This window comes from Chanodichthys erythropterus, chromosome 3 (genome assembly GCF_024489055.1).
Source record: "Chanodichthys erythropterus isolate Z2021 chromosome 3, ASM2448905v1, whole genome shotgun sequence".
NCBI lineage: Eukaryota > Metazoa > Chordata > Actinopteri > Cypriniformes > Xenocyprididae > Chanodichthys > Chanodichthys erythropterus.
Genome location: NC_090223.1, coordinates 4955999 through 4977357, shown reverse-complemented (window position 1 = coordinate 4977357; position 21359 = coordinate 4955999). Strand labels below are relative to the sequence as shown.

Below are 21359 nucleotides of genomic sequence, written 5' to 3'. Positions count from 1 at the left end.
AAAAAAGTATTTTGTAATAATAACTCAACAAAAACATCATACAATTTTAGAAAATATTCATTCAAAAATAAAACCAGCACATAAAATGTACATATGGGCACAAATATGTAAACAGTCTCAACACTCTGCAGCAAGTGCAAAATGTGTAAGTGACGTGTGCCAGTAAAAAACCTAAAGAGCCAACAGACTAAAGAAGACATACATGAACCGCCTATTCTATCTATTGAAGGGGGTGGATTCTGGAATCCACTGCCGCTTCAATATATATCTTTTAAGTTATTAATCAAAATTTATATGTCTGTTAAATTATTTGAATGACTTCTTCAATGTATGTTAAAGGATCTATTTTCCTCTGTACCTCTCACTGAGAGAAAAGAACATGTTATCAGTATGTTCTGCTGATGAAACTGCAAACTATTCTTCATTAAAAATTTTTTCAATTTATTATTTTTTTTAAACTTTGACTCCGGGTCTTTATTCAACATATCTGGTTCCAAGGGTCCTAAACTGTTTATCCCCAACACTATGAAGCCTATTCAACCCATTTTTAAGCCACAACAAGACATTTCTGTCAGATTGTCAGGGAGCTCAATGAGAAAAGAACATGACAAATAACAAATAAAAAAAAATCTTTAAATACAGCTTTTCAATTTTTTTTAGTGTGTGTGTCGTGGGTGTGTGCGCGAGTGTGCAATTTCTTTGTTAATAATTAATTACACAGAACTTTATAATATAAAATATGATTCACACTTTCACAAAATATACACATTTAACACCCTATACAGAATTCACACCCAATACAAATACCACAGCTGTACAGTTTCCACACCCTATACTAAATTTACCCTAGCCTGCTCATCTGGATTGAAGCAGCAAACATTCAGTGTAAAGTAAGGTGACCAGATTTCTGAAATCAAAACCAGGGACATTTCCTATTTGAGTGGTCAAAATATCACCAAATCTAATTTGTTATTATCTATTTACTAAAAAACAGGGACAATACATTTTTGAATGTTTTTAATTGTTGTGGGTTCCTTATATTATTACATGAATAATTATTATGATTTAGTTTGATTATTAGGATTTTTGCTCTGGTTTTAATACAATTAACCAAAAAACTATTACATGATTAATAAAGGCATTGTAAAAGCAGTTCAAAACAATATGCTTGTATGACTTTACAAAATGACTTTACATTACAAAAATAAAACATAAGTATAAGATGATAAGACAAATAAAACGGCTTTAGACAAATATTTTTTTAACATTTTGGATTTAATATTTTAATTACATCTGTTTTAACTTTTAACTATTTTTAACTATTATTTTGCATTTTAGAAGAGTAAGTTGCACGTGTATTATGTATTTTATTTTATTTATATTCATATCTGAGAGTGTACCTTCACCAGGTGATATGCGAAACTTTTGTGGACTTTTAAAATTGTGCAAAACACTCTCGCACCCTGTTGAGGCCCTGTTATAAAACATACAAATAGTATTACTTTAATTTAACATGAATAGTTAGTATGTTACTACCTTTAAACCGGTAATGATGTTTATTTTGATATTTGACGATAATGGTGCATTCCAGATTACGTTCTTTATGAAGTAGCGGCGCGCGCGACCAAGTGTAGCTGCAGAGCCCCCCCCCTGTTGGTGAACCTGATCACTACACAGTTGCTCCGATAACCAACAGACTGCTGTATGCTGGTCGGGTTTTCTGTAATGTATTTGCGGGTTGTTTTGAAGGAGCTTTAAGAGTAAACAAATGACATAACATTATTTAATATTTGAATCACAGCTTAGGCTATATAGTGTTTTGACATCGACAACCCAAGTGCATTTTACCTCAAACTTGCGATTTTATGGTTTATGTGATTGAGAGCAGTCATTTCTGCACTGTAAAAAATCCCAGTAAAATTTACGGTAAAAAAACGGCAGCTGTGGTTGCCAGAACTTTACCGTAAAAAATACAGTAGCAACGTAAAAAAAAATCTGTTAAATTTATGGTAAAATAAGGTATTTCATTAACTGATATAATGTTAATTTACCAACCTAATGAAGTACTAATATCTGTTTTGTACCTTTATAATACACTGACAGTCACCAAACACAGTGGTGATAAGAGTCACATGATGAATCAAAGTTCATCACAAGCTGAGGAGGACAACACTAATATATAGAAGGTGCACACAGTGTCATTCACACACACACTAAACACCATCATGGTAACATGCATGAGATTTTAAAACTGCAATAAACATTAATTTAACAACATTAGATGTAACATAAAACCCTAATGTACATAACTGATTAGAAAAAAATGAGAAAAACTAAGAAGAAACACTTATTTCAATGAAAATATATCAAATGTGAAGTGTCACGCAGGGAATTGTGGGAATGTCAATGTGGGAATGTAAATTTTGCAATGAATTGTTATTTTTCACTTCCAAAAACTGTGAATTTAACAGTATTTTACCGTAAAATTACATTAAATGTACCATTAGATCTATTACAGTTATTCACCGTATATAGTACGGAAACTTTCTGTAAACCAATTAACAGTTTTTCACCGCAGCATTTTTACAGTCTTTTACTGTTAAAATCACGGTCATTTTTTACAGTGTGGGATAGTTTGCATAACATTTTCTACAGTGACTTTCTACAGGAATTGGAGATGCATCATCCATCTTTCTTTACAGTCTATGTTTCAGCATAAAAAAAAAACAATGCTAGAAAGGCTGAATGAAAATGCAAATTCACTTTCTGACAATAGGTGGCACTCATGGAAAAGAAGAAAATCAGTACTATATACTGTATCTGTTTCATGTGACGTCACTGCTCTGATGGTCACAAACATGTCAAAGTAATGGAGGTTGATACAAAAACACATGAAGAGAGATAAGATCAATGGATTTGATCCTTATCATTTTACAGATCTCAGGTTAGCACAGACCTCACAAAATCTAACGTTCAATCCAAAATCCATATCCATATTAGCGTCAGTATACTGAGAGCGCTGCTTCAGAGATGGATAGATGATTAAATGTGCATAAATATCCATGAATGTCTGGTCTGTGCTAACCTGAGATCTGTGAACCTGATAAAGATCAAATCAGAAGATTATTTTCTTAGCCTCTGTTTTCATGTGTTTTTGTTTATCTGCCATTATTTTTCTATGGAAGCCTGTTTCTGCCACAATAAATCTGTATGTTATAATAATCAGAACTCATAATTGAGTTTTGACATAATATTAAGAAAATAAATCTCATACCAATTAGATACTTTCACATAATAATGAGGTATTTACTTGAAATAGTTTCTTATTAATGAGATGCTTTTCCATAATAATGGCTTACAGTAACTTCTCATAATAAGATGATTTTCCTTAAAATGATTTATCATTTTTAATAATATGCTGGAGTTTGCCTTTCTTGCCAAATAATTTTGTCATTTCAATACTTTAGTTTATTCTACGTCCCAATGTGACATCATATTCTCATATTTTGATTGTTTAACAAAACAGAAGTTTAATTTAAAGCAAATATTGTGCAAATACTTCACTTTTGGCCACTACAGTACATGATTCATATTTAATCTTTTTGTTTGTTGATTATTTTCATAATCTATTTCATCAAGTAGTAGTTGTAGCTCTAGTTAATTTAAGTTTGTTTTAATCATAATAAATACTTTAAGAAAGGTTGTGTTGCCGAGGCTTCGACAAAACCTGATGATCTGTTATCTAGAGTGATTTGAAGATCTTGATTTACATGATCAGTGTCATTCATTTTATGTATTTATTTTACATGTGATTTAGTCTTTGTACTTGGTGCAGGGTCTGAAATATTTATTATTCATCTCACATCATGTCTTGTTTGTTTTTGTCAGAACTACCAGAAAGCATCTGGAAGGAGAGGACCGAGAGATCCAGTGATCCAGAACCTGCAGATGAAACATCACAATACTGATTTATTCTTCATTCCTCATTTATTCATCATGATGCTGAAGAACAAAGAGGTTGGTGTTTATTCTTCATTCATTCATTCATTCATTCATTCATTCATTCATTCATTCATCATGATGCTGAAGAACATGATGATGCTCACCAGATTTACAGGTTGAGAATGACAAATTAAAGCATGCATAGGCCTATAAAATCCCAAGTAAACTGAATGACATTCACACTGGGCTCCAGTATAATTACCTGCTAATAAGCAATTGTTTTTTCTACAGAGATCTTTTTTTGCTTTCAGCAAACACTGAACCAAATAATTTAAAGGGGACCTATTATGCACAATTCACTTTTGCCTGGTGTTTGGACATAAATGTGTGCTGGCAGTGTGTGTACACAACCACCCTATAGTGATAAAAATCCACCCACTCCTTTTTTTAATCCCCATAAATTACAAGCAGTGTCTCTGAACAAGCTGTTTCCAGATCCCTGGCAGTGTGACGTCACAAAAGCCACAGGCCCCGCCCACAGTGTTGACTGACACTGAAGTTTGAACATAGAACCGCCCTGAGCGCGTTCACAGCGAGTCCGCCATTGCTGCACTGATGAGAACGTCTCCCAAGTGTTTTAGGTGTTCTGGAGCTGGATGGATTAATCCACAGAACTCTCTTCATTTACTACCTAAATCTGAGCTTCTGAAAACGAGGTGGATTAACTTGGTTTTCCAGGAAAATGTGAAACTCACAGAAATTATAAATTCTTGAGTTTGTTTCTATCTTCATGAACTGTGCTTCATGTGCCCTCGCTTTCTCTCGTCTTAAACAGAAAGCCACAAACTCACGAAATTTAAAAATTAACATTTTGTTTTACTGGTTCATTTGTTTAATAAATAATAGTTCACCCCACACATGACTGACAAATGAATGAGATTATTGTCTGTGAACATTATTAACAGTTTCACTCTTGATATCCAGTATCATATATCATGTCAAAGAGTTTGTTCTAGTCAGTTTGATGATCTTCATGAAGTCAAAACAATGATATTGAACTTTGAACAACACACAATCTTTACTAAATAAACTGAAATGATTACTCATTTCACCACAGCTTTACACAACCAGCAGAAAGAGAGCAGGCGGAATAAAGATAAGGGATCTGTAACGGTTTCACTGTTGCTGTCCATTGGTCACACCTTAATTTAGCAATTTCTAGTATTGCATTAGTATTGCGTCCTTCTCATGAGCATTTATTATTTTTTACTTTTCAGTATGAGTTGAATCTCTTTTTATGGCCCATTTTATTTGTAAAATTAAACCTACTTAATAATTATGCACAACTGAATATAAGGTGTTTTTTTACTTCCAGCTTTCCTTAACAATTATATATATCTTATAAATGATTAAATACAAAATAAATAGTAGTTATTAAGATTAATGTGGTTTGGAATTGATAAAATGGGCGTGTTAAAAATATCAGCTTGCATAATTATTGTGCATGTAAATGAGTCCGAACCCCAAGATCACGAGCCTCATCTGAAAGGCAAAGGGGGAGGCGTTGCTGTATTTTATAATAATATCTTCACTATTACTCAAAAGTCTACTATCAAATATAATTCTTTTGAAGTAATGGTGCTTTATGTCAGTGGGTCCTAACCACATTCCCAGAGGCCCCCAGTACTGCACATTTTGCATGTTTCCTCAATTAAACACACCTGATTCAGGTCATCAGCTCATTATAGCGACTTCAAGACCTGAAATGGGCATGTCAGACAAAGGAGACTTGCAAAATGTGCACTGTTGAGGGGCCTCCAGGAACGTGGTTGGGAACCACTGCTTTATGTAACACTATCTAGTGTAAGTGATGAGTCCCATTTGACATTTGTGCTGGCTACTGTATACAGGCCATCAGGACACCATACAGACTTTATCAAAGAATTTGCTGATTTTCTGTCTGAGTTAGTACTAGCTGAAGATAAAGGTGTAATTGTTGGTGATTTTAATATCCATGTAGTTAATGAAAAACATGCACTGGGATGGGCATTTACAGACATTATAAACTGTGTTAGACAACACGTGTCAGGACCCACTCATTGTCGTAATCATACTTTAGATCTAATATTGTCACATGGAATCGATATTGATGCCGTTGAAATTCTGCAGCAGAGCGATGATGCTTATTTTTTGGCCCTCTTAGAAGAAAACAAACACAACCTTAGGTATTTATTTGATACAGAGGATAAAATAATGAGAAATAAAGCTTAATAATTAACCACAGATGTTTCAAAACAGCACAGCAGTAATAACTTCTTTACTTGCAAGATTGATAATATTAGAAAAAATTATAACCATGTAACCGGCTATTACACTATCGCGTCAGACTGTAGTGTCCTACAATGAAACTGATCCTACAGAATTAGTCAGTTACAGGCTGATCTCACATCTACCTTTTTGTCAAAACTATTAGAAAAGGCAGTATCCTCACAACTATGTTCCTTTTTTTTTTTTTTAAGAAAGAAATGGTATCTGTGAAGATTTCCAGTCAGAATAAGACCGTACCATAGTACTGAGACTGCTCTTATTAGAGTTACTAATGATTTGCTCTTATCATCAGATTGTCAGATCATCAGATCGTGGTTGTATCTCTCTATTAGTGTTACTGGATCGTAGTAGTAAACTAAGAGTCATAAATGTTATATCGATCCAGTATGTCCAGCATGGAGTACCACAAGGCTCAGTTTTAGGACCGTTGCTTTTCACCCTGTATATGCTACCCTTGAGAAAAATTATTAGGAAGCATGACATTAACCTTGTCACAGAACTGCAAGAGAGGACTAGGGATGCACCAATCCGCCTTTTCGCTTCCGATACGATACCTGGGATTCAGTATCGGCCTTTACCGATCCGATATTCATGTAATAAAAAAGTGCTAAATGACCTAATAAACTGGGATCATTCTTTTGTGCAAGGTATCAGGCTTGACTTAAACATTACTTTCCTAACTTTGTAAAACAAAATAACAAACAGACAGAAATGTAGTGAATTATTTATTAAATAATTGTGCATCAGTGCAACAACTGTAAATAAACCAATAGCTTCACTAGCTTGGTAGACATTCAAAATAAACAGGAGTCCAGAAGCAGGAGCGAGTGAGAGAGAGAAGGACTACTGGCTGCTGTACTCCTGGATTCCTGCCTGACATTGTTGGAGTGAAGTTACTGATTATTTATGACTGTTTTGTGCCTGTCTGCACTCCTTTTTGTGTTTATTCTTAATAAAGCAGCCAGTAGTTAAGCCGACACTGTTCTCTTCCTTCCTAACAAACGAACTCTGCTACACTGGTGCCGAAACCCAGGAAGGAAGACGGAAGCCGCCGCCATGTAGCGTCCTCTAGAACGCCATTTGCGGAGATCAACTCCCTTGCGGTCATGCAACAGGATCAACACCAGGCCCTACTGGAGTTGAGACAAGTCCAGGAGAGGCGGTTCCAGGCTGTCCTCCAAGCCCAGCTGGAAGACCGCAAGAGGTTCGGGAGCTGGATTGACCGGGAGGTTTGACCGGAAGCCGTGGGCCATCAAGCTGTGCCCACCCACATGCCACTCAACAAAATGGGACCTGAGGATGACCCGGAGGCATTCATGGATTTATTTGAGAAGTCGGCCGAGGTCTGCGGATGGCCCAGGGACCAGTGTCCAATGCGCCTGGTCCCATTGCTCTCCGGGGAATCCCAGGTAGCGGCACAGCAGCTTCCGGTGCAGAATCTCCTGGTCTTCGATGACCTGAAGAGGGCCATCCTCCAGCGGGTCTGCCAGAGCCCTGAACAACATCGACAGTGGTTCCGCTCCCTGGAACTGGGCGAGTCCGGCCGACCCTTCGTGATGGCCCAACAGCTCCGGGACTCCTGCCGCAAATGGCTGTTGGCTGAGGGAAGCGACATGGAGAAGATCATCGATCGAGTGGTACAGGTGCAGTTCATCACTCAGCTTCCAAGGAAAACAGCCAAGTGGGTCCAGTGCCACCGCCCCATGTCGCTGGACTCAGCCATCCACCTTGCGGAGGACCACATGGTGGCGTGCCCAGGGGTCGGCGAACCCCTCCCATCTGCCTCTCTCTCTCCTTCTCTCCCATCTCCTTCTCTCTCTCGACCTGTCCCTCTACGCAGGTCCCGTCCACCCGGCCCACCTCGAGTTCCGCCCCGGGGCGGGGTGGGAATAACCAGTTTCCCTTTTCGAGTCCACGGGTCCACGGGTCCACAGGTCCACGGGTCCCCGCGTCCCCGGGTCCCCGGGCTGGACCCCGCTTCTGCTTCTCCGCTCTCTCCACGTCAACCGGTTAACCCACTCTCTGCCACTGGAGCTTCGGGGAGGTCTGGGCCGGCCTGCTGGCATTGCGGGGACCTGGAGCATTTTGTGGACAGGTGCCCTGTGATGGAAGTGGGGATGATGGTCCGGGTCCCGGATGTCCCGCAGGCTGCCCCCGGTCAAGCTAATTGGTACCAAATACCTGTGAGTATCAAGGGGGGTACCTATCAGGCTTTGGTGGATTCAGGATGTAACCAAACCTTGATCCATCAAAGTCTGATTCAATCCGGGGCATTGGATACAAGCCGCATGGTTAAGTTGCGGTGTGTGCATGGGGATGTGGTGGATTATCCTATTGTGCCAGTCATTATCCAATTCCGGGGCCAAAAGCATAGTGTTGAGGTGGCAGTTAATTCGCACCTCCGATATCCGTTAATTATGGGGACAAATTGGCCAGCGTTTACAGAATTATTGGGGCCTTTATGTACGGATGCCTCTTGGGGAAAAAATGCACCGGAAGGGGATGTGCTAGTACAGGCTGAACCAGGACCACTGGGTACTGCCGCAGGGGAACAGAGTGAAATCGAGAGACTAATTCTCTCGGAGCGCGATGATTTTCCCCTGGAGCAGTCTCAGGATGAGACGCTGAAACGTGCATTTGAACAGGTCAGTACCATCGACGGACAGCCTCTCCATCCTGGACAACTGCTTACCTATCCGTATTTTGCAATCATAAAGAATAGATTGTATCGAGTGACCCAAGACGCTCAGGCAAAAGAAGATACAACCCAGTTGTTAGTTCCTAGGAGCCGCAGGGAAATGCTTTTTCAAGCGGCTCATTCTAATCCAATGGCTGGACATTTAGGACAAACGACAACACTAAATCGCCTCATGACCCGATTTTTCTGCCCGGGCATTCACGAGAATGTGCGCAGGTGGTGCGCGGCTTGTCGTGAATGTCATTTGGTAAACCCACTGGCCGCCCCAAAAGCGCCTTTGCGCCCCCTCCCATTAATGCAGGTCCCCTTCGAGAGAATTGGTATGGACCTCATCGGGCCATTAGAGCGATCAACAAGGGGACATCGTTTTGCATTAGTCATTGTGGATTATGCAACACGATATCCAGAAGCAGTGGCTCTCCGCAACATTTCCGCTAAGAGTGTTGCTGACGCACTGTTTTCTTTAATCTCCCGAGTGGGGATTCCGAAGGAAAGCCTCACTGATCAGGGCACGGCGTTTATGTCACAGATGTTATGCAAACTTTACGAATTATTGGGCATTAAATCAATTCGCACAAGAAAACACAAGAAAAAAGAACAAGAAAAAAGAAGTTCAGGAGGAATTAGGCGCGATGCTTGAAATGGGGGTAATAGAAGAATCCAACAGTAACTGGGTGAGCCCGATAGATTTGGTTCCCAAAACAGACGGCTCAGTGCCGTTCTGTGTGGATTATTGCAAAGTGAATGCTGTGTCGAAGTTCGACGCATATCCAATGCCAAGGGTTGACGAATTGCTTGACCGGAACGATCCAAAGAAAAAACAGCTGTCACGACGGCGTTCGGATTACACCAATTTGTTACACTTCCGTTCGGGCTGTTCGGGGCACCGGCTACCTTTCAGCGGCTGATGAACAAGGTGTTATGGCCCCATGCTGCATATGCTGCTGCATATTTGGATGACATTATTATATTTAGTAATGACTGGCAGCGGCATATGCAGCATTTGAGGGCGGTCTTAAGGTCGCTGAGAGGAGCCGGGCTCACGGCCAACCCGAAGAAGTGTGCGATTGGGCGTGTGGAAGTAAAGTATCTGGGCTTCCACTTGGGACATGGACAGGTGCATCCCCAAATTGATAAGACCTGTCCATGCCCCAAGACCAAAAAGGAGGTGAGACAGTTCTTGGGGCTGGCGGGATATTACAGAAGGTTTGTGCCTAATTATTCAGACCTCACCAGCCCCTTAACTGATCTTACTAAAAAGGAGGCACCAGATATGGTTCAATGGATGGAGCCGTGCCAGCAGGCTTTTACCCAGATGAAGGCTGCTCTGTGTGGTGGGGCCGTTGCTTCACTCTCCTGATTTTTCTCTCCCTTTTGTGTTGCAGATTGACGCATCGGACAGGGGGCTGGGTGCTGTCCTGTCCCAGGAGATAGAGGGGGAGGAACAGCCGGTGCTGTACATTAGTCGTAAGCTCTCTAAGAGAGAGACTAAGTACAGCACCGTGGAGAAGGAGTGTTTGGCCATCAGGTGGGCTGTCCTCACCCTCCGTTATTATCTCCTGGGACGGGAATTCACCCTCTGTCAGGACCACGCTCCTCTGCAGTGGCTCCACCGCATGAAGGATACCAAATAATGAGTTAACAAGGTGGGCAGGGTCAAGACCATAGACATGAGAGCGCATAGAAACAAATGACAAGCCATGTGCTCACACCAAACATAACAAAAAACAAGCACAAAATGAGACATAAACACACAGCTAATGAGAGAACCCATAAACCATGTGTTCACACAAAATAAGACAATGAGAGTACACTCAACCATGTGCTCACAATAAAGACAGGACAGGGAGTGTCCGAATCCCGTCATGAAACCGAAACGGAACTAGACACGAGTGCCACACTCCCAACATGAAACAAGACACACGGACAAGAGAGCACACGGCCCAAGAACAAATGTTAGGGTCAAGGGTATAGCTCTCAACTAAAGCAAACAGTGATCACCATAATGGTAAATACAAACTTTTTTATTTTCAATGAAACATCAAAACCTGTTAATTCCCAGCAAGAACTTCTATACAGGTATGAAAGAAACATGTTTGTAAACTGTGAAAGGGGTCAAAAGGCTGTGGCTTCAAATTAGTTGTAGTTCTTATGTTTCTCTTTTTTCTGTTCTTGTTTCTCTGTCTTTCAGTGATTCTGCTTATTAAGAGCAGGTGTGCTAACAGCTACTGCTAAATACTTTACATTGAGCCTATAATGAACCATGAGAGACATTTTAAATCTATTCATAATAATATAGATATGAATACAGTTTGACACTGGACACACCCTCCTTCCTTTCCCCCTGACTCAAGTCACTGAAAGTTCTCCAAATATCTTGTGGATCTATAGTTTTTTCCTTTCATGTGTGGTATCATTTTAAATGTCTCAGTGCGATTGGTAAAACGGTCTCAATTTCACAGCAGTCACTGGTATTGTGCAGAAGATTGAAAACTAAGGAGAATTCTGTCCTCCTTTTGGGTGTTGAAAAACCCACTCCTCTCCCCCCAGAACAGGTGTTGGTGTAGTAAATATTTACAATCCTATTGTTCTGGTCTGGATATTTAAGGGAAAGTGCAAAGCAGTCATGTGGGATCTTCTGTAGCCAGAAGCCCCCATGCAGTGATGGGTGAATGTCTTAAAAACACAAATCCACCACTGTGTCTATATGCAATTTTTACTCTTAGAGTCATCTTTGAGCAACTGATGTCATGTATTTATGATTTCTGAATTGGCTTCTAATTGGTTATTTGTGTAATTGGCATGATACACTTTTACCTGATGAATAAATATTATATTTCGATTTATTCTGGACTCTCCTGAAATCATTATGACCAGTAGATTATGGCTGATTTATACTTCTGCGTCGAGTGTAAGCCGTCGCTATGGCGTGAGTTTATGTGTTATTCCCCTTTTGCAAAGAAATGTTATTTGCTTGCTTTTAAGTTAAAGCCATATAAATATGTTTGAAAGCTGCTTAGAAAGTACCTGCAATCCTTAAAATGGTGTTAATGTAGAAACAAATGTATTTGACTTGACTCAGCATGAGATGAGCAAAAGTTTTGAAGGTTAGGTTCCTGAATTTAATGTTTTGTAACCAACAACAGAGCTTATCGAGAGGATACACAGGGTGAAGAAAATGTGTTGAAATCACCAACAGAGATGAGATAGACGAAGACTACAGTGAAGAAGAGCAAGAGTGCTAGAAGAAGACAGAACATGGGTAAAAATAAATAAATAAATAACCCAACAAATTTTAGAGAGTTGACTGCATGTCATGTTTGCAATTGGTTCAAGCCACATTTACCTTCAGATCTTTATTTGTTAAAGAGACTGTCCATGTCCTGATCAATGGCTTGTTTAGTGTGACTCAAAATGAGAAATAACTGAATGAAGTCTGTGTGTTTAATGCATGAATCTGGAGTAAAAGATTCACACGTGCACGATCAGAATCAGCTTTCTAACTTGTTTTCTGCTGATATCAACTGAGAATCAACATCCCAAACGGGACCGGCGTGGGTGGGAGTATCCGTGGTCTGAAACAGATTTACTAACAGCTTTGGAAAATTGTTTGGAATTGCATTCTCATGCTAATTTACCCTGTTTAGTATATCTGGTGATTAATGAATTATGTACAATGTTAATTTCTAATTAGTAAAAGTGTCATCAGGTATCAATTCCTTACTAATAGTGTAAATTAATGTGTTAATGGGTCAAAGACATGTATTTCAGCTTCCAGCTCATTATTAAGTAATTTATCATTGTGGTTATGATTATGGTTGACAACCCTACTAATATTACTTATTACTTAACAATTAGTTAATAGTCATATGCCTCAACAAGTAAAATCATTACACAATGATACCTTTGCAAATTATTAGATAATGATTAAAGTAGACAACTGAAAGATGAAATACATGGCTTTGAACAATTGTGGTATTACTTCTGTGGTGTTTTTTCTGAGAGTCATGTGATTTAGAGAGATCAGATATCTCAGTAACATGCAGATCCTTTCTGATTGGCTGACACGCATCTTACGTAACATGAGTACACTTATTTAAGCCCACAATGTAGTGGAAGAAGAATACATCAAGAGTTCAAGAAAACAAGACACATCTCTGATATACTATCCAGCAGAAACACTCAGTTTGCTGTTCGGAGCACATTTCCTGAGGTTTGAATTTACTACATTTACATTTATTTCACTTTTAGCCGACTAAAACCCATTTAGTCATTTTTGATTTGTGGGGCATTTTGGGAATATTAGTTCTGTTGGAACATTCCCAGAACAGAGCTTAGATTTTATTTTATTATTTGGTTATTCAGAATATAGATTATGTTTTATGTTGTTCGGTGAATTAATGATGCTAAAATGCTCAATGCAGAAGTGCTTAACATGTTTTAATGCATTCAACAGTAGCTAATGTTGGAGGATACACCTCATCGATGATGCAAGATCCAGAACGTGATTAAGTCATTTTGAAAAGTGATTATTTTTGGAAGACTTTTATTTTTGACGGGCGTTGAGGCTGTTGCACGTAGAAGTGTGTGTTGAGTCATGTTGAGAAGGTTACCTCAATGAAGTTTATCAGGGCTTAATTCGGTTAAAGGATGTAATCACTGTTTTTGTGAACTTTGACCCGTGTTCCACACTTTAAGAGTTTTTTGCTTTTTCCCGTGGATTGCATTAGCTGCTGGAGTGATGCAGTAACACGAGAACTGTTGGTGCATATAAAGTACAAATCTGCTTGATTAGAGACAATTGAAAATATTTGTTACAATTTTATAGACTTTTGTACTTCTTATGTTTTGATTGAGAAGCAGTTATGGATTAATTAGATGCACAGATTGCAGTTATCTTGGCCGATTGAGATGTTTTTTTGTAAGTGTGACCTGCCAGTGCTGATTTTTGCCAATTCTGATTTTCTCTCTAAGAACTATTATTGACAGCATAACACAAATCTACTTTTCTTCAATGCTAAATTTAATTTTCATAAAATGTTATTAAACAGTATGTGTGTTGTAAATCTGTTAATCATTCAGACGAGGGAACATTGTGCACACGGTTTAGTGAATGATCATGTGCGGGGCTCCATACGTTATTGCCTGTGTGAATGTATTCAATGTTATTGCATGAATGTCATCAGTGTTGGTCAGTGCAGTGAATCAATGCCATTGAAACTGGTAATAATACAGCTCAGCTGACCCTTGTGAAGTGGAGATGAAAGTTAAAATAATCAACACCTTGTTTCATTACATCTATCTTTGAATGAACGCTTTGATGATTTGCTCAAAGACAGTCCCAATGTAACTGCACTGAGTGAGTCTCTCTAGATCACACAAAGGCAAGCATTGCTGATACTGGAGAAATATCAGCAGAAAGCCTCTCGTCGAGTGAGATTCAAGGTTTGGAACTAACTGTTACACATAACGATAGCCTAATGAGCTTATTGTCAGGTTTATGTTCTGTTATGTGGACCCTTATTTTGACACTCTTTTCTGTTTACTTCATTTCCTGTTTCAATGCTCTGTTTAGTTTTGTTTTCATGCCACACCGTAACACTTATTCATATAGTAATAAATAATAAATGCAGATAATACAGCATATCACGTTATTGAGTTATACTCAAAATTAGCGCAAGGGTCGCGTTCTCGTTGGCCTGATTGTGTTCAGCTGTTCCTCATGTGCTCTGCTCCCGTTATATCGTGCTTCCTTCCCTCATGTCTTTGCTGGTTTGTTGAGTTCATTGTGTGCATGTGTTTCTCACAGATCTTGTCAGTCAGTGCTGGATTTAGTTTCCTGCAATGTTGCAGTCTTGTTTTATTTCTTTGTCTTTTTGAGTCTTGTAGTGTGTGTGTCTTGTGTTGGTTCCTACCCTGCGCCCAATGCAAATCCTCTGGTTCCTTGAGCCGCTGTCAAGTTTCCACCGTCGGCAGAGAGCCTGGAGTTTCTCATCCCTGACCAGCCTGTTCTCCTGCCCTAATGTTTGGACTGTGTTCTCATCTGTCTTGTGTTTTGTCTTTTGTTTAAAAAAAATCACCTGTGTCTGTGTCCTTCCTTCTCAGAATCCTGACAGAGACAGCCCTATGTATGGACAGGCAAATATGTTGGTTTGTAAATTATATATGTGTACAGAAATTTAATAAAAACAGAAAGACGTCTATTGCTTCAGCCTTATTTAAAGGCCACATAAACATGGGTTCATTTGTTACGCACTTCAATCCATTCCACACCCGACGTTCTTGGGTTTTCTTTCTATTTATTAAATATAGGCAATTAGTTGTTGAAACACTGTTTGAAATTAAGATACAATTTCTACAAAATGAAATTCACTTTAAAGAAAGACTTACTATAAAACAAAATGTAATGAAGTGGTCAAACTCATGTCTGACCCGCTGCATGTCTCCCGACATTGCCCATCTGTCACTGTTCATAATCAACATGTGAAATTTAATAAATAATATTAGGCTATAGCCTAATATTTAAATATAAATATGAAAATTGGCTACATTTTTATCCCTCTGGCTGACGAAAGCGCCGGCGCGTTCTGATGGATTTTTTCCTTGTGACAGAAACAACTTAAAATAGCCCTTCCCTCATTTTTGCCGATAGCCTACAGATTAGTGCAAGACTACAAATGGTCTACTTTTATTTGTGTACGCTCACAATAACAACAAATCCTTGTACTTTTGTAAAATAAAATAAATGAAAACAGGGTGCGCTTTCAGCTCTCTCTGCGAGAAACTGAAACGTCTCAAAAATGAACTTAAACTCAGTGAATAATTGTACCTAAAAGAAAAAACATTTTAAAAAAATGTTTGCATTTTTCTACATTCGATAAGAAGTTTGTATGTGTTAAATAAGAAGAGATCTTTCTGCTAGAACGTGTTGTTTCTGAAATCATGGCCAGTGCTCGTTGCTGCGTTTCATTCTGGAAAAAGCACAAAACAAAATGCACACAACGTGTCCTTGCTCTTGATGTACAATCACTGATGAACACCTTTGGTTTTAATGAGAGAAAAAAAAGAAAAGCAACATTAGATTAGATTAGAACCCAGAACCTCAGAAACGCTTGCCAAAAATTCTACCACTAGACCACTACAGTACACAAGTAAATTAGGCGAATTTATTCGCTGCTGTGAAAAATCTCGGCACTAATTATATTGTTTTATTAATATTTATATTTATCTCAATATTTGTATTAATATAGTCACTTTGTCACATTTTGTGATGTGGCAGGGCACACGTGCGTTGCGGGCCCCCCTGCCTCATGAGCTTGCAGTTACACCACTGTAATGAAGCCTCGTTTACTAAAATCACATGACTTTGGCAGTTTGATACGCTCTAAAAAATAAAACATTGGTTCAACAAAAAAAAAATATGTTAACGTTTTCCACTAGAATTTTTAACTTGGAATTTGAAGCCAATTGGAAGAATTACATTAATTCAAAGCCATATTTTGAGTTGATCCAACATAATTTTTAAGTAAGGTGAAGACATTTTTTTGCCACAATAAAAACACACTTCTAAGTAACATGAACTTTATAATTGTCAACATGAATGCAACTATTTAAGTTGATCCAACATAATGTTTTAAGTAAGGTGGACACAATAAAACGCATTTCTAAGTAACATGATCTTACCAAGCACCGCTTGTCACCATGATGGTAACTCTCCAAAAACCCACATTAACACATTAACTCTTCTAAATTAGCATAACAAAACCCTAATTACTGCTAAATCTCCCTTACCATTAATCTTGTGCAAAAAACATTATATAACACTTAATTTTACTCTCCCTTTCAAGTGCCATGGGCAAAGCTTGATGGGAAATATAAATCCCAGCCCAGTTAAAAGAAGTGTTCATACAACTCAAAACAATGAAACACGTTTACACGTCATCAGATTGTATTTCACATTAACAGAACTTAAAATTAAATACATTTTTGATTTACTGAAAATGTTAAACTATGACAAGTCATGATAGTATATCGAATCATTAGGCATAATTTGTGTGTCATCCAAGCTAAATAAAATAACAATTACAAGTAAAAAGTCTAACAGAATTTCAGAACTTGATTTTTTATTTCACTACAATATATATATATATATATATATATATATATATATATATATATATATATATATATATATATATATTTAAGTAATGACTAAAGGTCCCCTGAATTAGTTTTTAGAGTGTACACGCTCCGATTCACTGATTCGAAAACAGGATTATTTCACTTCAGAATTAAAATTTCCTGTTAATTTACTCACCCCCATGTCATCCAAGATGTTTATGTCCTTCTTTCTTCAGCTGAAAAGAAATTATAGTTTTTGAGGAAAACATTCCAGGATTTTTTTCCATATAGTGGACTTGAAGGTCCAAATTGCACTTTAAATGCAGTTTCAAAGAGCTCCAAATGATCCCAGACGAGGTCTTATTTAGCAAGACTATTGCTCATTTCCTAAAAAATATTAATATTACAATATTGTTTGTACACATTGATCTACTGGTTCATGTCACAAAAATACAAATCTTTGTAATAATTATTTATGTATAATTGTGTTTTAAATCTAGTCAGAGTTCCAGTGTTCTCTGAGAAACGATGGCGTTGTGGACTGTCTATCTGTCTCTCTGTCTTCTGGTCGCTTTGAATGCTTCAGGTAAAACTATTATTCCACGTCTCACATCAGAACTGTTATTTTAACATGAATTGAAGCACATCTGGTACTCTGTAATGACTGATCAGAAGCAGGAATGATATAATACAGTATGTGCACCTGAGTTTGTCTTTGAAATATAATGATGATATTAAGACAATAAAACAACAATTATATCATTATATCAGCTAAAGTTGTCAATTCTTATGAATGATATTATATTATTAATTTTGACAATATATGCCTGTTAAAAATATGCCTGTTAATTTGCAGTATATATGTATTAGTAGTTGTAGTAGCACTACTGCTAGCAGTTCTGTTTTAAAAATGTGTATTTCTTTCTTTTTAAGTGGAAACGCGTCCTGTTGAAAAGAATAAAGATTGTAAACGTAAGTCTTCTCTTGTCTTCTTGTCTTGTCAGTGTGTATTCTAGTACAGTACAAAAGTCCAAAACCTGTGCATTTCTCCACCTTAACAAGTGTGTGTAACACCTGATGATCATGTTCTCCAGCATGCTTTAAAAATGATCTAAAGAGCATCTTGGAAACGATTTTAAATCCTTTGTTATTTAAGGTACACTATGTAGCTTTTTTGTTCAAAATAAACAAAATTTAAATAATGAGTCAATACATGTTCAGTCCTTCTTACAAAACATGATTCACTATGGTAAGTCTATTAGAAGTGTTTATATTTTAGACCTGTCACTCACCTGTGCATGTCTCGTCACATCCGTAAATAGAGAAAAGTTGTTGTCTGGTGTGGGAGTGGCACAGGTTAGCTGTCACAAGAGCAAGAAAGGAAGAGATGGAGCAGCTGAATCTCTAACCTCTGGAGAATCGCCCATTTTAAACAAACACTGAACAGAGGAGAGTCTGTTAGAGAAAAGAGAACATGACAGAGCTCGTAATAAAACAAGAATCAACATTAACTCGGCTTTAGGAGATGGAGGAGAACTGAGGGATCTGAAATGTTGTAAAAGCAACACGGTGATTAAGGAATTTTTGAGGTATTTAATTCCAGGACCAGATAGACTGCCATATGTAGCTCTCTAACAGAGTTCACTGTACAGCATCTTTTGTGAAGCGTCGCCTTCATCTCCACAGTCATGCAAAGCTAAAGCACAACTGAAACAATGCTGCATGCCATTTTGTTTTTAACTGGTAAAGGGCCAAACGTTACATAGTGTACCTTTAAATGAAAGTTATTGATTTAATTTCATGAAAGGTCATTAATGGTAATAACATAATAACAAACAAAACTTAATTTTAACAGCCTGTGCTTCAGGATGGTATGCCTATGGATGCAGATGCTTCAAGTTTTTCAGTGATCTTCAAACATGGTCTTCAGCCGAGGTATGATACATTCAGCTTCTGATATGACATAAAATCATAAGAATATTCTTGGGTTAACTCTGTAAACATCTGTGACACCTGTCAGTTATCATAGGAAAGTCATTTCAACTTGTTCCTCAGGTTAAAAACAAAATATATGTTAACAGTAAAGAAATGACAGTGGAGCTCCAGGATGTGAACAAACATCACTGTGATAATACTGAAACATCATAATGGTCTGAAAATACAGACACAACACATTTCATGTTATCATGAGAGGATCACTTAAAAACTGTATCTATGTGAAGTTATATCTAATCTATATACAGTATAACCAGAACCTTTTCTAGAAAAATAGTTCCACCTCAAATGGCAGATTTTATATTTCACGGGTAAAATAATAAACAAAAAATAAACAGCACAGCGAGTAAACACTGTTTCCATGGTAACTGAAGGCATGTCACAGATTTTGGAATATTAATTCAAATTAACATGTTCTTTGTGTTTGCTCATGTCTCCACCTTTACAGTTTTGGTGTTTGATCTTTAGTGGGAACCTTGCTTCTGTACACAACCATGCTGAGTACATGTTTATACAGAGGATGATTAGACAAACAACTCATGCAACAACACGTGCCTGGATCGGAGGCCGTTATGCTGTATGCATTCTTTTTTTTTTTGATCATTCTTTCTGTACTACTGGGCATTTACATTTGCATTAAAACTCATTTAATACATTTTTCAAAACGCATGAACATAGATGTGTTATTATCATTTATTTTTGGTCCTCAGAACAGTTAGTTTAGTGCATTGGCAGCCATGAGAGACGCTCACCATGATGATGTCAAACTCCAGTGTTTGTATTGTGAAACTCGATGTGAAATAGTGTGGCTGATAGAGATAACTGAGTGATTTAACCCTTTCTTACATATTCTTTACTGATATCCTTTCTGTGAAATAATTTCAATACTGTTCAGATTTCTGAGATGTTTAAAGTGGGGTGAGGGTTCATGAGGAATCATGTTTTAGATAATTAAAGTTACAATTAAGCCATGTAAAGCTGTGGACATAAACAGAATGCTGTTTTTTCTCTTCTGTTCACAGGAGGGACATTGGCTCTGGAGTGATGGAACCAGAATGACCTATCAAATATGGTCTCCTGGAGAACCCAATGACCATAGTTATGAGCACTGCCTTGAGATGAACTCTTACAGTAAGTGACATCTTTTAATGCTCATGAAATAACATGATAAATGATCCGTCAATCTGAATTGTGTTAGACCATCAGAAGATTAGCAGATACTGCTTCATGTCATACTGTATATCCAGAAGCTAGAAAATAACTTTTCATTACAGTTAAAAATGTTTTATGAACATTCATCACAAAAAACATGTTGCTGATTGTTTTCTAGACATCAAATCCTAATATTTCTGTGTCTACCATACTAAATAAACAGTATTTATTTTTTCATAATACACAAACGATAAAAACTATTTTTTCTGTCTTTCAACAGATGGGAACTGGAATGATTTGGGATGTTCTTACAAGAGGCCCTATGTGTGTGCGTACTGAACCAGCATGTGAAGAATCAATGTAGAAGAAACAAGCTACTTTGATTCATTTACTTTCCATTAAAACTGTTCAATGGAGGCTAATAAATGTGTTAAACAGTTTAATTATGTTTGTTTGATTTAGATTTTTATTAATTTATTTGTGAATGATAAGTTAATTACTCAGTTACACCTGTGAAACATCATTTTATAATTATCACTCTACAGTCTCTCTCTTTTCACATCAGGAGCGTTGAACGTGCCCCAGTAAAATGTTCTTAATAAATGATGCTTCTGATCAGGTAGATTACAGAAAACGTCTGAAAACAGGCTTTCTGATTCATAAAACGTTATCATTTACATTAGTTTAAATATTTAAAATATGAAGGCTGGTTGCATTGCTGAATCGAAAACATCCAGTGCGTCCTCTCACGCCTCGTCCCCTCGCTGAGCTCCTCCTCATACCTTTACTTTTCACCGCAGAATCCTGGAGAAAACCTGTAGAAATGAAAAATGAATAAATGAATGAATAAATGAATAAGTAAATTAATGTGATAATAGGAAAATAAATAGACAGAAGGCTGCCCGGTCCTGTCGATTGCCTCTCTGCTGTGATTTGGCCTCGCGCTGAGCCAGTCTGTGTAGATGGGTTGGTTCTGGCGATTTTTATTTTATTTTTATACTGTTTTAATGAACTGGACTTTTATTTGTATTTAACCCTTTATGATTTGTCCGTGTGGACGAATGCATCGGCACGAATAGGATGTATTTCTATACTGCCTATGAACTTTTAAACTTGAATTCAG

The 21359-nt window shown here is 37.7% G+C and overlaps 2 protein-coding genes across 4 annotated transcripts in view; one reads left to right on the top strand and one right to left on the bottom strand.

Annotated features, from left to right (window-relative positions):
• Positions 1-21359, bottom strand: part of LOC137015101 (zinc finger protein 271-like) — a 448677-nt gene that overhangs the window by 199935 nt on the left and 227383 nt on the right. The window lies entirely within an intron of this gene.
• On the top strand, positions 13098-20668 carry LOC137016625 (galactose-specific lectin nattectin-like). Of its 3 annotated transcripts, XM_067380815.1 has the most exons (8): positions 13103-13181; positions 15074-15118; positions 17590-17675; positions 18023-18061; positions 18945-19024; positions 19533-19661; positions 20107-20215; positions 20517-20668. In XM_067380815.1, exons 3-8 carry the CDS (start codon positions 17618-17620, stop codon positions 20573-20575), a joined length of 474 nt encoding a protein of 157 aa, XP_067236916.1. In that variant the 5' UTR covers positions 13103-13181; positions 15074-15118; positions 17590-17617; the 3' UTR covers positions 20576-20668. The 3 variants fall into 3 exon arrangements, with proteins under 3 accessions (XP_067236915.1, XP_067236916.1, XP_067236917.1); XM_067380814.1 differs by lacking the exon at positions 15074-15118 and having other exon boundaries at positions 13098-13181; XM_067380816.1 differs by lacking the exon at positions 15074-15118 and having other exon boundaries at positions 17594-17675.